At 52.8% G+C, this 15,003-nt stretch overlaps 1 protein-coding gene across 1 annotated transcript; it reads left to right on the top strand.

The window, feature by feature from the left end:
• The first annotated feature begins 69 nt into the window (after window positions 1-69).
• ERLIN1 (ER lipid raft associated 1) lies at window positions 70-14,803 on the top strand. Its single transcript, XM_053948946.1, has 12 exons — window positions 70-127; window positions 1,394-1,548; window positions 2,353-2,434; window positions 2,788-2,834; window positions 6,219-6,280; window positions 7,509-7,634; window positions 8,528-8,601; window positions 9,038-9,096; window positions 9,963-10,054; window positions 10,526-10,615; window positions 10,913-10,992; window positions 11,722-14,803. Exons 2-12 carry the CDS (start codon window positions 1,436-1,438, stop codon window positions 11,938-11,940), a joined length of 1,044 nt encoding a protein of 347 aa, XP_053804921.1. The 5' UTR covers window positions 70-127; window positions 1,394-1,435; the 3' UTR covers window positions 11,941-14,803.
• Window positions 14,804-15,003: the final 200 nt, after the last annotated feature.

Below are 15,003 nucleotides of genomic sequence, written 5' to 3'. Positions count from 1 at the left end.
GAAGGGGGGCGGGCTCGGTGGCGTCATCTCCCCGCGCCGACGGGGCGCGCCCATGGTGCCGCGCGCCGGCGCGCGTGCGCGGCGGGGGTGGGAGCGCGGCCTCGGCAGCACGTGGGGAACGGGACAGGTACGGGATAAGGGATCGGGATAAAGGAACGGGATAAGGGATCGGGATAAAGGAACGGGACAGGTACGGGATAAGGGATCGGGATAAAGGAACGGGATAAAGGAACGGGACAGGTACGGGATAAGGGATCGGGATAAAGGAACGGGATAAAGGAACGGGACAGGTACGGGATAAGGGATCGGGATAAAGGAACGGGATAAGGGATCGGGATAAAGGAACGGGACAGGTACGGGATAAGGGATCGGGATAAAGGAACGGGACAGGGACGGGATAAGGGATCGGGATAAAGGATCGGGATAAAGGAACGGGACAGGTACGGGATAAGGGATCGGGATAAAGGAACGGGACAGGTACGGGATAAGGGATCGGGATAAAGGAACGGGACAGGTACGGGATAAGGGATCGGGATAAAGGAACGGGACAGGTACGGGATAAGGGATCGGGATAAAGGAACGGGACAGGTACGCAATAAGGGATCGGGATAAAGGATCGGGATAAAGGAACGGGATAAGGGATCGGGATAAAGGAACGGGACAGGTACAGGATAAGGGATCGGGATAAAGGAACGGGACAGGTACGGGATAAGGGATCGGGATAAAGGAACGGGACAGGTACGGGATAAGGGATCGGGATAAAGGAACGGGACAGGTACGGGATAAGGGATCGGGATAAAGGAACGGGATAAAGGAACGGGATAAGGGATCGGGATAAAGGAACGGGACAGGTACAGGATAAGGGATCGGGATAAAGGAACGGGACAGGTACGGGATAAGGGATCGGGATAAAGGAACGGGACAGGTACGGGATAAGGGATCGGGATAAGGGATCGGGATAAAGGAACGGGACAGGTACGGGATAAGGGATCGGGATAAAGGAACGGGACAGGTACGGGATAAGGGATCGGGATAAAGGATCAGGGTAAAGGAACGAGACAGGTACGGGATAAGGGAATGGGATAAAGGAACGGGACAGGGATCGGGGTAAAGGAACGGGACAGGGATTGGGATAAAGGAACGGGTCTGAGATAAGGATTGGGGTACATATGGAGTAAGGACGGGTACAGGGTGGGGCTGTGGGCGGGATGGGGCAGCACGGGGATGGCGACAGGGCCGGGCGGTGCCGGGGCAGTCCCCCCGGGCCGGGCCCGGGCCCTGTCCCTGTCCCATCCTGTCCCCGTCCGGTCCCGTCCCGTCCCGTCCCGTGTGCGGCGGGTGTGTCCCGCTGTCGGGGCGGTGCCGCCCGGCGCTGACGGTGTTGCCGTGGCAGGGCCGGGCCCGCGGAGCCCCCGCGCCGGGAGGGGATGCGAGCATGGCCATGGCCCAGGCCGGGGCCGCGGCCGCGGCTGCCACCGGGCTCCTCGTCTTCCTGCTGTACTCCGCCATCCACAGGGTCGAGGAGGGACACCTGGCCGTGTACTACAGGTACGGGGCCCCTCCTGGAGCTGGTTCCTCCCTGCCCCCGGGGTTGCTCTGTGCTCTGCTCCCCTCCGGTTTTTCCCGCTGGGTGGGCAGCCCGTGTTGTTTCTGCTCCCTTCACCCGGGCCCCATGCAGAGCCCTCGTGTGCTTGGCTGTCCGAGCCCTCGGCTGCTTCTCCTGCCTCTCCTTCCTCCCTGCCCTTCTCACAAACTGATTTCAGAGCATAGAGGAGCAAAGCTCTGGGTCTGTCCTGCCTTCTCACATCTGTTGGTCTCTCCCTGTGCCAGCAAGAGCTGTCACCTTTGTCCCAAACTGTCACCCAGCCAGAGCTCCTGCTGTGTCGGTGCTTTGGAATGCTTTCCCTGCCCTTCCCACTCAGCACTGTGCCCGTTTCCCTTTAACCACAAGCATTAGCACCCCAGGGGGTTTTTCTTTGTGCTCTGGGTGAGGGGCTGTGCTGAAATCCAAACTGGCAGCATCACATCCACGGCTGGATTTTTTTCCATGGTTACCAGCGAACTATTTAGAGGAGAAATCTGCCTTCTTGCAGCTCTGTGCAGTGTTGCAATGCTGGGAGGGTTTGGCAGTAGCTGCCTGCTCCAAGAGTTAATGGCTCGCAGGCTTCACGCAAAGTTGCAGCAGACAAAGATCAGGCGCACTCAGCCCTTTTTCTGGGGAATTGCTGCCAAATTTAGGGTGCTGATGCAATTCTGTGTGACCCCTGGCAGTTTGAGCTGTCCCTGCTTGTCCTCAAAGGCAGTCCTTGCTGTTTGCCACCTTCCTGAGCCTGTTTTCCTCCCTCTCCTCAGGGGCGGAGCGTTGCTGACCAACCCCAGCGGCCCTGGCTACCACATCATGCTCCCGTTCATCACCACCTTCAAATCCGTGCAGGTCAGTGCCCTCTCCCTGCCCTGGGGAGCCAGGACTTGTCCTCTTGGGAAGCTCTCCCCACCACGTGTGTGTGTGTGACACTGCTGGGAGTGGCAGTGTCCTGCTCAGGGAGGACAGTCCATGTTTGTGGCTGTCACCGTTCCCCTGGAGCACTGCATTCCGGAGCAGGGAAACAGGCACAGCTGCCTGTGCATCCCCCAAAAGGCAGGGGAGGAGAAGCTTGGCCTTCTGCCCACCCCTGCAGGCATCACGAGGGAGGCAAAGGACACGCTTTTGGCTCTGTGGTGCCACTGTGGGGCTCCGGGCCTTCCTGGGAGTCAGGTTTGTGAGCGCTGGCTGTCTTTGTGTTGCAGACCACGCTGCAGACTGATGAAGTGAAGAATGTGCCTTGTGGGACAAGGTATGGCTTCCACTTGTATTTCTTCTAGATGCACTCCCTGGGGTCATTTGCAGTGCTGGGACACAGGGATTGGGAAGGCAGCTGCCATAAAATTAATCCCAAATGTGCACACATCTATCCTTCTGTAGCAGAACAGGACGGAGCACTGGCTCTTGCTGGAGCTGCTGTTCAGAGGATGTTTGCATTTATTGTGATGTTATCTAGAATTTTTCTGGGCTTCTCCCCTCAGTCCCTCTGACACCACGTTGCTTGTGCTTTGCTCTGCCCTCAGACTGGTTATTTCCACTCTGAGTCTTGTGGCTGATACAAGTGCTGACCCCAGCAGTGAGCAGGAGGAAACAGGGAGTGGGAATCCTCCTGATGGGAGGGAGTTCATTTCCACATGAAATTCCTGCTGCATAATCAGGCTGATTCTTCTGTCAGCACAGACCTGCTTGAGTTGTAACAAGCAGGAGGAGAGGGCTGGTTGAGTTGGGTTACAGATCCTGTTGTGTTGGTTCATCCACAAGTTAAAGTGATGACTCTTCAGGGTAAAAAAAAAAACCCTGGTGATTCTCCTTGTCTTTTATGTTTAAAATTTCTGTTAAAAAAAAAAATAAATCAGTGGTGGCTGGAGTGGTGACACACAGTGACCACATTGAAATTAAAAGGTGAATTTTAGTGGCAGTGTGAATAAAGCAGAGATAAATTTGATCAGGTTTAACCCATATTAACTTTCTTGGAGTTGTTCCGCATCACACATCGCTTGGGCTTAAATATTACCATAAAGGTTTCATGGTTTTAATTTCAGCTCTCAAAGGTTTTTCAGGAGTATCTGTAAATAAGGTTAGTGTTCAGTGCTGCAGCTTTCACAGAATCACAAAATGTTTTGGGTAGGAAGGGACCTTAAAGCCCACCCAGTGCCCCCCCTGCCATGGGCAGGGACACCTTCCACTGCCCCAGGCTGCTCCAAGCCCTGTCCAGCCTGGCCTTGGGCACTGCCAGGGATCCAGGGGCAGCCCCAGCTGCTCTGGACACCCTGTGCCAGGGCCTGCCCACCCTCCCAGCCAAGAATTTCTTCCATATATCTGACCTAAATTTCCCCTGTCAATCTGAACCCATTCCCCCTTGTCTTGCCACTTCAGGACCTTGTCCAGAGTCCTTTTGTGGTGAGGTAAACAAGGTCATTCTGTGCTTCTATGATTTAGGAGCTAAAAATTAAGTTCCTGTTGAATTTCAGCGTGCCGGGGTTCAGTTGTGCAATGCAGGTGGTTGGGAAGGTACAGGCAGTAAAAACAGGCTTCAAACCAGCAGACATCTGGTGAAAGCAGTTCTCAGTTAATAATTGAATGCACTCCTGACCAAAGGTCCCAGTAGCCCTGTCCATTCCCCAGTGTTGCTGCAGGAGCCTTTCAGTTGGCTGCATTTGGGATCCAAAGTCTGCGGCTGCTCGATGCCAGAGCTTTGCATCCATATTTCCATAGTAAAACATGAGCTTATAAATAACAAATGGAGCACACCTGCACTGTCACTGTCCCAGTTCAGAGTCTGCTACCAGAATAGATCCTAAACAGTTTCAGGGTTTGTGTTTACATATTTAAACCATCAGATTTTAAAGGCTGGGTTTCTCTTTATATTCCTGTTCCCTCTGATCAGGAAGCTTCTGAGTGTCTGTCTGGGTGTCCCATCCCCAGTGTTTGCCTTACTTATCTTGTTTGTACCTGGCAGCATTCAGTGAATACATGAAACAGAGATTTTAAACCCTGAGTTAGATCCTGAATTGTCTGAGGCTTTCCAGAGTCTTCTGCTACCTGTGTCCATCTCCTGTGGCATCCCCTGGATGCTGTCTCCTTGTCCTGTCAGGTCAGGCAGCACTGCTGCCTAATTATGCTTAAAATTCTACCAAGTGCACAAAGTCTATGTCCTTTTATGGATTTCTCCTTGTTCCTCCCTCCCTGCAGACTTTGGGGTCTGAGTGGCACCTGTTTTCCTCAAAGCCATTGCATGACCAGCAGGACTGATAAAATGTACTTATCCCCCACCACACCACATAAACACTTAAGAATCATTCATAATAATGGAAAACAGTGGATAATATCCCACTTATTGTCCCAGACTGGCTGAGATCCTCAGCAGTGTTGTTGTGGAAGGTGGTGGTAGAGTCAGGCAGCCCTCACTGGCCTCAGGTGCCATTTCAGACCCTTTCCTGCCAGGGAGGTGATATGGGGCTGTGGATGAGTCCTGATGGGATCCAGAGTGCTGCAGACACTCTCCTTTTCTTTCTAACATCCCTTTAAAATGGAAATGCCAGATTTGCAGCAGATCAGGTCCATCCATCACTAGTGTTTTTAGCTCATAGTTGTCATGAAGCAGGTTTGGAGCAAGCATGGGCTGGGCTTGGGAGGCCTTTTCCAAAAGAACACAGACACGGGCAAGTTCAGGTTGTTTTTCTGCAGACTTGGCTTTGAGCTGCCAGAGATCAAGATCTGCAGAATGAGAAGTGGAGTTTGTCGTGGGGGATATGTTTGAGATAAAATATCACAGAGCCTGAGTTTGGGAATGTGGGAGCTGCACTGCCAGGAACAAGCTGTCTCTAAACAGTTCCTGCTGAAGCTTCTGGTCTGTGATATGCCTTTGTCCCAAGGACATCATAGCAGGAGTATTCTGCTTTAAGATTAGGCTCTCAAGAGACTCAGAGCTGTTGAAAGTTAAGGAGTTTTTGCTTCATTGTAGAGTTTGTGCTTTTCTCTGGTGTTACAGGTACCCAGGGGTGGGCATGACTTTCTGAAAGCCACACCAGTAAGAGCAGAGGCTGGGGGCAAGCCTGACCTCTGATTCCCCCTTTTCCCTGCCATCCTTTCTTGGGGAGAGGATTGCCTGCAGGCTCCCTCTGCTGAGGTGCTTGTGGTGTTCCTGGAGAGCACCAGGAGACACTGGAGCTGGGAACATGGATTGAAATCTGCCATGTACTTTGTTCCTTCCTTTCTACTGGGCCTTGCCAAGCTCCTGCTGGAGTTAGTGATTGTGAATTAAATTAAGGGCTTTTTTCTATTTAACATGTATTGCTGCCTCGAAGAGCTGAGGTGTGTCTGCATTTGGTGGCAGGTGTCACCTGCTGTCCTTGCTGCCTTCCCCTCTGCTTTCCTGAGAGCTGCAGCTACATTCTTGTACAGAAAAGCTTTCCTTTGGCTGGTTGAGTGGGAAATCAGAAATGAGAAGGAAAGTGCTTTGCAGGCTTGCTGGAGCATGCTTGTGATTTATGCAGAGAGAGGGACTGGGATTTGCTGCCATCTCATTGCAAAATGCTCAGAATATTGTAAAAGAGGGATAAAGATGCCTTTGCTTTAAATCTGTTAACTGTTAGCAGCTGCAGTGGTAGCTGATGAGCTCTCTTTTCCCTTGCAGTGGTGGTGTTATGATCTACATTGACCGAATAGAAGTTGTGAATAAGCTGGCCCCATATGCAGGTATTTCCCATGCTGGTTCAACAGGCAGAGCTGTGACTGTCTTCACTCATCCTGGGGCAGCTCTGTCTTGATTTGCAGGACTTCCCTTTTCCATGCCTGGAGAACTTCCCTGTCTGTTTCCATTTCTTATTACCCTTACAGCTCCTGGTCCTGTAGTGTTGATCCCAGGTGCTTCCAGCTCAGCTCCTGAGAAAATTGCAGAGACAGAACCCATGTAGGAGCCTCTTACCTTCTTATTTCACCATGCCAAAGGCACAGACAGCTTGTTTTGTTCAGCAGCACAGCTTAATGCAAAACTCCAGCATTGCTGGGGCACTGGAGGGTGAATTCCTGTTGTTATTCATGGAGTCGTGGAGGGGTTTGGGCTGGAAGGGACCTTCAAGATCATCTTCTTCCCCCCCCCCCGCCATGACAGGAACACCTCCACTATCCCAGCTTCTCCAAGCCCTGTCCAGCCTGGCCTTGGGCACTTCAGGGATCCAGGAGCAGCCACAGCTGCTCTGGACACCCTGTGCCAGGGCCTGCCCACCCTCACAGCCAGAATTTCTTCCATATTTCTCACCTAAATTTCCCCTGTGTCAGTCTGAACCCATTCCCTGTGTCCTGTCACTCCAGTTCCTGTTGCAGGATCCCTCTCCAGCTTCCCTGTGTCCCTTCAGGCCCTGGAAGGAGCTGTGAGGTCTCCACAGACCCTTCCCTTCTCCAGGCTGAGCATTGTCAGCTCTCCCAGCCTGGCTCCACAGGGAAGGTGCTCCAGACCCCTCAGCACCTCCATGGCCTCCCCTGGACCTGCTCCAACAGTTCCATGCCCTCCTTATGTGGGGGGAGCAGGCCAGAACTGTGCACAGGGTTCCAGGTGGGGTCTCAGCAGGAGCAGATGGAGAGAATCCCCTCCCTTGACCTGCTGGCCACGCTCCTTTTAGTGCAGGATCTGGTTGGCTTAAATGATGGGAGTGATCCTTGTTTTCACTTCACAGCAGTACCTGCTCCTGTGCATGCAGGTCCTGGGGCCCCAGGCTTTGCTGTTTCGTTTGTTTATGCAGATGATAAAACAGGACCAGGCAATACATCTTGCCATGACTGCTCCTTGAAGTTGTGTAATCCCAGCAGCACCTGACAGCTGGCTAGGGCAGCTGTGGCTTTGGTCCTGAAAGCCCTGTCCCAGTGCTGCACTCCTTCCCTGACATCCTGACAGTGGTGACCTGTGGTGATTCTCTCCCTTCCCCAGTGTACGATATCGTAAGGAATTACACCGCAGACTACGACAAGACCTTGATCTTCAACAAAATCCACCACGAGCTGAACCAGTTCTGCAGTGCCCATACCCTGCAGGAAGTGTACATCGAGCTCTTTGGTAAGTGTCTGGCAGCTGGGTGATCCCAGCTGGGATCCCACTGCCATCTTTCTTCCTGGAATATCTTAGAGGATATTGTACCCTTGGACCGCACTGCCCCTGTGCTGGAGTTGCAGTGTGGTATCCAGCTCCTTTTACATCCATTTGCCACTTCCCCTGTAACTTCAGTGACTCAGGTGTCTTTGTCTTTCCCCATCTGCATGTGGGAATTCGATTTCAGTCTTTTTCCAGCAGCCACTCTGCTCTTGTGTGTGCAGTGATGCCTGTGGCCTTCACTGTGACAGTGGATTTGTCTTGTTCTGCTTCTGATTTTAATCCCCTGCTCTGTTGCTGAACTCACTTTTGTACTTTCACAGCTTCCTCCTGGCTGTCTGTAACAAGTGAGAGCTGGAAGGTTTTTTACAGGGAGGTAGCAGCGCTTCAGGAGTTAGCACAGGTCATATTCTCCTTGGTGGACCTGTGCCCCAAAGACAAAACAGGTTCTGTTCCTTCTTGAGTGGCTGAGCAGGGGGGAAATGGCTTATGGCAGATAAAAGGTTGTCAGAATTTTTATATTAATGTACTCCAAGTCCAAGTGCTGAGAAGGGATAGACTTCTACCACAGGCTCTGGGCATTCTTTCATGCTGAGGTGCTGAAAGCCACTTGCACTTAGTTCAGATAACACAAACCCATCAACAGCTGAACTTTTCTAGTCACTAGCATGTGAGTGTCCTTTTGGGAATGTTTTTCAGAGGGCATAGGAAGGGAAACAATGTACTGAATGTCTCAGGAAGCATCCTCATCTGACACTCTAGAGTTACCTGCTCTTCAAGGCCTGCTGGCTCTTTGCCACACAAGCTGTGGGGGAAAATGTGATAAACCAACTGCTCTCTCTTTTGTCCTCCAAACACAGATCAGATAGATGAGAACTTGAAGTTGGCCCTGCAGAAAGACCTCAATGTCATGGCACCAGGTCTCACTATCCAGGTGGGTTGTGGCCTTTCAATAAGGAGAGATTTTAAAAGGTGGAGAAAAACTTTCTTGCCAAAGCCTGCAGTGACAGCACAAGGGACGACTGTTTTAAATTGAAAGATGAATGTTTTATGCTAAGGGTGGGCAGGCACAGGGTGCCCAGAGAATCTGTGGCTGCCTCTGGATCCCTGGCAGTGCCCAAAGCCAGATTGGACAGGGCTTGGAGCCTCTGCCTCTGGTGGGAGTGTGGGTTGGAACAGTTGGCAGGAAGTGGAAATGTGGGAGATCTCTGGGAGAGTGACCATGCTCAGCTGTGTTACACAGGAGGATTAGGCACCACTGTCCACAGCACTGCAGCTGGTTTTGCAAAGAAATGTCTTGGTTATTCAGATTGCATCAAAATGTTTCATTCAAAATGTGCAAAATGTGCTCCCTTTTTCTTCTCTCACAGGCCGTGCGTGTTACAAAACCCAAAATTCCAGAGGCCATCCGAAGAAACTTCGAGCTAATGTGAGTAGCTGGGCACAAAATTGCATTAATTAGTTTTGAGGGTCCTGCACAGGCACAATGCTGTTGGAAAGCTCTTTCCTGGTGCTCAGGGAGTGAGAGGTGAGCTCCAGGCAGTGTGTGCTTGGCTAGGTGCGCTTTTTGCCTTCTGTTTTCCATTTCCATACTGAAATCAGGGGTCTTGATGTCTTGCCCATAAGCTCCCTTCCAGGATCTCTGGGATGCCTTTGGGCAAAAGGAGGTGCTGTTGGATCTCCCTTCATCTTTGGTTGAGCAAGCCCAGCTCCCAGCCCACATTGCCCTGCTCCTTGTCGTGAGGGCCTCAGACTGGACTTGCATCCAGATGTGGCCAGATGATCCCTTCCTCTGGCCTGTGCATGTGCCCATACAGCTGCAGACAGAGCCAGTCCCCATGGCTGGGAGCAGGCAGCTGGCAGCTGCCTGGCCCCTTGTCCCTGTGGCCTCTCTTGGGATACAGAGCTGCTCTATCAGCGATTGGAGAGATGGGGGAGATTTTGAGATGGTCAAAGAATCCAAATTTATTGTGAACTACAACTGCTTATATACTTATTCTAGGAAGACTACTAATGTTTTACTGCAATGATTGGGTTAATCATCACATTAGCAAACTTACACATTTGAAACATCTCTTGCTTGCAGAAGTTGATGTAATTTTCTCTTTCCAGTAAATCAGTCTGATTGAATCTTCTTGCAATCGTGATTTAATTCTCAAATTTCTGTTTGCTCTTGCCAAGGCATTTTGTCTATCAAATCTCTTATGCTAATAAGGTCCAAAGTACTCCCTGTTTTGTGTACCCCAATACTGCTCCTCATTCCCTTTCCCCAGGATAACACTTCTCCCCTTGCAGGGAGGCTGAGAAGACCAAGCTGCTGATTGCAGCCCAGAGGCAGAAGGTGGTGGAGAAGGAGGCAGAGACAGACAGGAAGAAAGCACTCATTGGTAATGTCACCAGCACAGGCTGAGCCTCCATTCCTGCCTTCCCTGCTAAGCTGGGGCAGGACAATGCCTGCCATCATTGGCAGCTCCCTGAGGGAGGTACAGCTGGGCTGCACAAGCAGTTGTTTTGAACATCTGGGTGAAAATCCCACAGCAGCAGAGCAGGGAGCACCTCTGCCTGCAGCAGGGATGGAGGAAATCACTCTGCTGGAAAAACTGCTTGGGCTTGGAGGTCCATGTCCCTGTGCCAGAGGGAACACACTTGTAAACGGGATGTCAGTTCTGCAGACATCAGCACTGTGTTTTCTCCCTGTAACTCTGCTGCTTGGAGTACAGGCTGGCACTGAGTGGGAAGGGAGGGAGCAGGGAACCAGCTCCTGGTGTGGCAGACCCTGCAGCCAGGTGCTGGGGTTAGGGTGCTGGTGCTCAAGGCCTGAGAAGTAAGTTTCCCAGCGGAGCCCGTTGTGATTGCAGAGGCAGAGAAGGCTGCACAGGTGGCCAGGATTCACTACCAGCAGAAGATCATGGAGAAGGAAACAGAGAAGCGGATTTCTGAGATTGAAGGTGAGCACACTGCTGGGGCTGTCTGCTGGCTGGGGGTGGTGGCAGGTGGAGGAACCTCAGACCTGCAAAAGTCATCGAGGGTGCTGCAGGGCTGCAAAGCTGTGCACTGGCATCATTCCTGCTCCGTGCATGGAGCTCTCCAGGGGGCTGCAGGGCAGGTACAGGGCCAGCCAGGCTGTCAGGGGCACTCCTGGGTCAGCTGGTCCCCATGGGATGAGGGCTCAGGTGCTCAGTGTGATGTGGGGCCATTCACTTCCTAATGCTTTCTTTCCTGTCCCTCCTCTGCTGCTGTGTTAGATGCTGCATTCCTGGCAAGGGAGAAGGCAAAAGCTGATGCAGAGTACTACACTGCTCGGAAGCTGGCTGACTCCAACAAGGTGAGCTCTGGGAAGCTGGTCACTCACTCTTCTCCTCCACACAGGAGATCAGCTGGAAAAACACTTGATCTAACAGCCCACACCCCAGGAGGCAGCTGCCTGACACGAAATGTGTTCTGTTTTGAAAGCAAAACCTGTGAGAGACTCCAAGTCAGAAATACAATTTATTAGGAAAAGGAAAAAAAAAACCAAAATACATGCAATAATTCAAAAGAAAAAACACTGACAGAGTCAGAATACAACCTGACACTCCTGCTCAGGGTGTTGGTAGCAGTCTAAATGGGAATGGCTGCAGTCCTGTAGTGGCAGATGTGGTTCTCTTGGAGCACTGATCCTGTAGAAGGGTGTAGTCTTCCTCTGAAGGTCCAGTCAAAAGACCCAGCTGTTCCACTGGGAATTCAGTGGAAAGGCTGAGTCTAATGTCCCACATACTCAGATTATATCCAGTTAGGAATGCTTGGCTCCTCCCTCAGGGCAGAGCATCTCTCAATGGGATGCTGTAACTTTTATCAGCCATGCAGTGACATTCAATAGCCCATTAACAGCCGATGTCTCCTCGGAGGGAGGATTGGTTTGTTGGGGAGATAAAGAAAACTGCCCAATTAAGAGAAGACAACTGCTACACAGATGGCAAAGAGAATACATGTTGCCTTGCAATCTAGGACAAAATGTAATGCTGCAGGACTCAGAAAGTTGTCTCTTAGGGTCTCTGGTTTCTGTTTTGTGTAGCTGAAGCTGACCCCTGAGTATCTGGAGCTGATGAAGTACCAGGCCATAGCTGCCAACAGCAAGCTGTACTTTGGCGACCGCATCCCCGGCATGTTCCTGGATTCCTGTGCCTTCCAGCAGGCCAGCCTGAGGACTGCCCACGAAACCAGCCTTCCTGCACAGGAAGCCCCAGAGAGCTCTGGAGAAAGCCCTCTCAGAGGCGAGGAGAGCACTGGCTGAGGGAGGCAGGAGGGAGCCCGGTGTAGCTCAGCAGCGAGCCCGGCTGTGCCCGGGGACGAGGCCCTGTGCCGCTGGGGCGGATGCAGCACACGCCTGGACATCTTGTGTATAGGTGGCACTTGGGTTGATTTTCTTCTAGCAACAGATTGCAAGGGCTCTGCCTCTTCTGTTTCTCCTCCTGTTAAATTGGTGCTTCCAAAGGAGGGATGATCCTGTACTAACATACCTATACTGGAATATTAAACGACAGACAGCAGGAAAGCCTCCCAGGGCAGGAGTTATTTAGCAGGTATTGCTCTGCAGGAAAGAGATGTGGCTTTGAGTGCTGTGTTGCTGCACACAGGTCATTGCTCAGCACTCCTGGCTGAGGCTGAGTGAAGAGGAGGTTCCCCTCGTCCTGCTGCTGAGGCTTCGCTTGGTGAAGGTTTCTGCTGATGCTGTCTCGCTCTCCTCAAGGACTCCAATGGAGTGGACTCTCCTTGGCCAGCGTGTTCCTGCTCGGGGTGAGGAGTGGTTTGCTGTGGAATAGGTTATGGGAGTAGGATCTGAACAGCCATGATATTCTTGTAAACAGCAGTGCTAGATAACAACTTGGAGGAAGCAACCTGTGAAGGGATTCTGCAACCCCTCTCTCCAAGCAAGAGCCTTGCACTGGCTGCCTGGGACTGACTCTGGTGTTCCCACTGGGTGGCTGAGTCACATTGCCTCCTAAACTAAATTTTCAGGAGCACCTCGGGGTAGCTGGTTGGGAACAGAGCCTGGCAAGTCTTTGCTCAGATTCCAGCCTCCCTGTAAGTCATACCAGGGAAAGGGGGCTGAATTTCCACTACTTTGCCATGCTGGCAAAGTGAAGGGGAAGAGAAGAGTGAAAGGACCCTGCTGTGCAGCACATCAGATGTTTGACACTTCAGCTGCAAAGTAGGTGAGGCATTGCTGCTCCTCCATGCAAAATCCACTGCTCCAGGAAGTGGGACCTGCTTTGTATGTCCTTGAATAACCATGGCAAGGAATGTGTCCCTGGTCCTCTCATCCTTGGCCAGGCTTGCTGGCAGATGGATCTTCTGTCCTGATTTGTGCTGTGATCTAACCGACCCTGCTCCTGGTGTGCCGTGGCAGGGGGAGGGAGAGGTGCTCGGGGAGGGGGGAATCTGCTGGGACAAACCTGCTTTCTGCTTTCCCTCCTTCCTCCCCTCTGCTTGTGAGGGTGTGCTTGCTTTTAGGACCTGCTCCTCCTTGTATTCTGTGAGGATCTGGGGTGCAGCGGCTGGGGAAGCAGCTGGCAAGAGCTGGAATGCCATCCTCCAGCTGGGAGCACCCCAGCACTGCCTGCTGCATGTTCAGAGACCTGCTCTCCCTCCTGCTGTCCTGTCTCCTCTGCACAGCCGTGCCACCCTTGGAGGGGGGGTGGTGACACTCCAGGCACTCAACCTGCTGGGATCTTCTGTCCCTGGCTCCATCTGCAGCCTCATGGAGAGGGGAGGGACGTGTTTAGCTTGTGCCATTGAGAAGCATTCAACCCAAAGCAGCTTTGCCTGTGCTGGTGGTGTCCCCAGAGGAGCTGTGTGGGCTCGGGCTTTGCCGTGCTGTGTCCCCATGCTGTGTGGCTGGGCTCCAGGGATGGCGGTGTCTCCAGCAGCACACGGTGCCTCCTGCTGGCTCTGCTCCTGCCCTGGCTGCCTCTCCTCCATCTCTGGGGCACAGCAGGGTTGTGTTGGCCCTGCCCCTCCTGCAGGGTGTGAGACATAACTGTGGGACTTTGCAGCAGTTTCAGATGGTCTTTCTTGTCCTCTGTCTGCCTGAAACTCCCAAGGCTCAGTTGATGCTCTGCTCCAGGATCCCAGCTCCTCTTCCAACCCAGCCGTGGCAGGAGCTGGTCACCAGGGCAGAGAGGGAGTGGCAGTGTGTTCTGTAGTGTTCGAAATGTCTCCTGGAAATGTTGCTTGGCTTGCAGGGTCCCCTTTTTTTCCTGTGGAATGGGCTTTGAGGAAGCAGTGTAGTTTCATTTCTGCCCTGCCACCCCCTCAGTGTTGCAGCAGGCCCTTGGCACAGACACAGCCTCTCCTCACACTGGCTTTGGTTGGAATTTGGGATGAGGGCAGGCTTTATAGGCATGGGGCACTGCTGGAGGGAATGCTGGCAGGAATGTAGTCTCCACGATTTTCTCCATATGTTACTGGGGTTGGGCACACTGGGCATCAGGAATGGCTGGACAGAGTAGGTTCTGCCAGCCTGGAAGAGCTCGAGGGGAACTGCTGGGAGCAATATCCAGGCAGTTCACACCTCTCCTGCAGTGATCAGAGCAAGATGTCCACGCAGGGAGCAGGAAAGCCTGCCAGGCCAGTGCAGGAAGAGCTGCTTCCCTTTGCATCCGAGCCTTGCTGTGCCTCCCTGTGCCATGACTTTGCCTTAAGTGGCTGTCACTGGCTCAGTGTCCCTCTGTATGCATCAGCCACCTCCCCACGTAGTCTGAGGGACCCCAGGGGATGCTCCTGTGGTCCCAGATCCTGCAGCAGCATGTGTGATGCCCAGTGCCTTCCACAGCAGCCTCCTCCACCCCTCCCTGCTTCCCTGGCCCCGCTGCAGCAGCCCCAGCGTGGGCAGGAGGGGGTGGCCATGGCTTTGGCACCCTGGCGTGGGCTGTGCTGCCCTCTGAGCCCCAGCTGTGAGCAGGGACATGGCTGCAGCCAGGATTTTGGGATGGAACTGGCTTTTCTCTCCGCTCCCATGGGCTGGGTGGACCTGTGACTAAAAGGGTCTGCCCCTGGATGTGCATCTCCTTAAGGAAACACGATACATCTGGTCACGTTTACATTCACAGTTAAGTTCTTTTGATAAAGCAGAATAAAATTATTTTGTTACCATTTTTTGGGATGGTTTTATGTGTCCTAGGGCTGGTGGCACATGAAGTGGGGGACCCCTCTACCTCTCTCCCTGCAGCAGCACTGCATGGTGTGGATGGATGTCCTCAGCTGCAGTGAGTGCTACCCTGGGAGCCCCGTGAGGAGCCTGTGCTCAAAGCAGGCCACAGCCAGGATGGTGCTGAGCATGAGGGGACTCCCTGCA

Source organism: Vidua chalybeata, chromosome 8 (assembly GCF_026979565.1).
Source record: "Vidua chalybeata isolate OUT-0048 chromosome 8, bVidCha1 merged haplotype, whole genome shotgun sequence".
NCBI classification, from domain to species: domain Eukaryota; kingdom Metazoa; phylum Chordata; class Aves; order Passeriformes; family Viduidae; genus Vidua; species Vidua chalybeata.
Note: the sequence above shows the minus strand (reverse complement) of the source record. Positions and strands in the feature narration are given on the sequence as shown.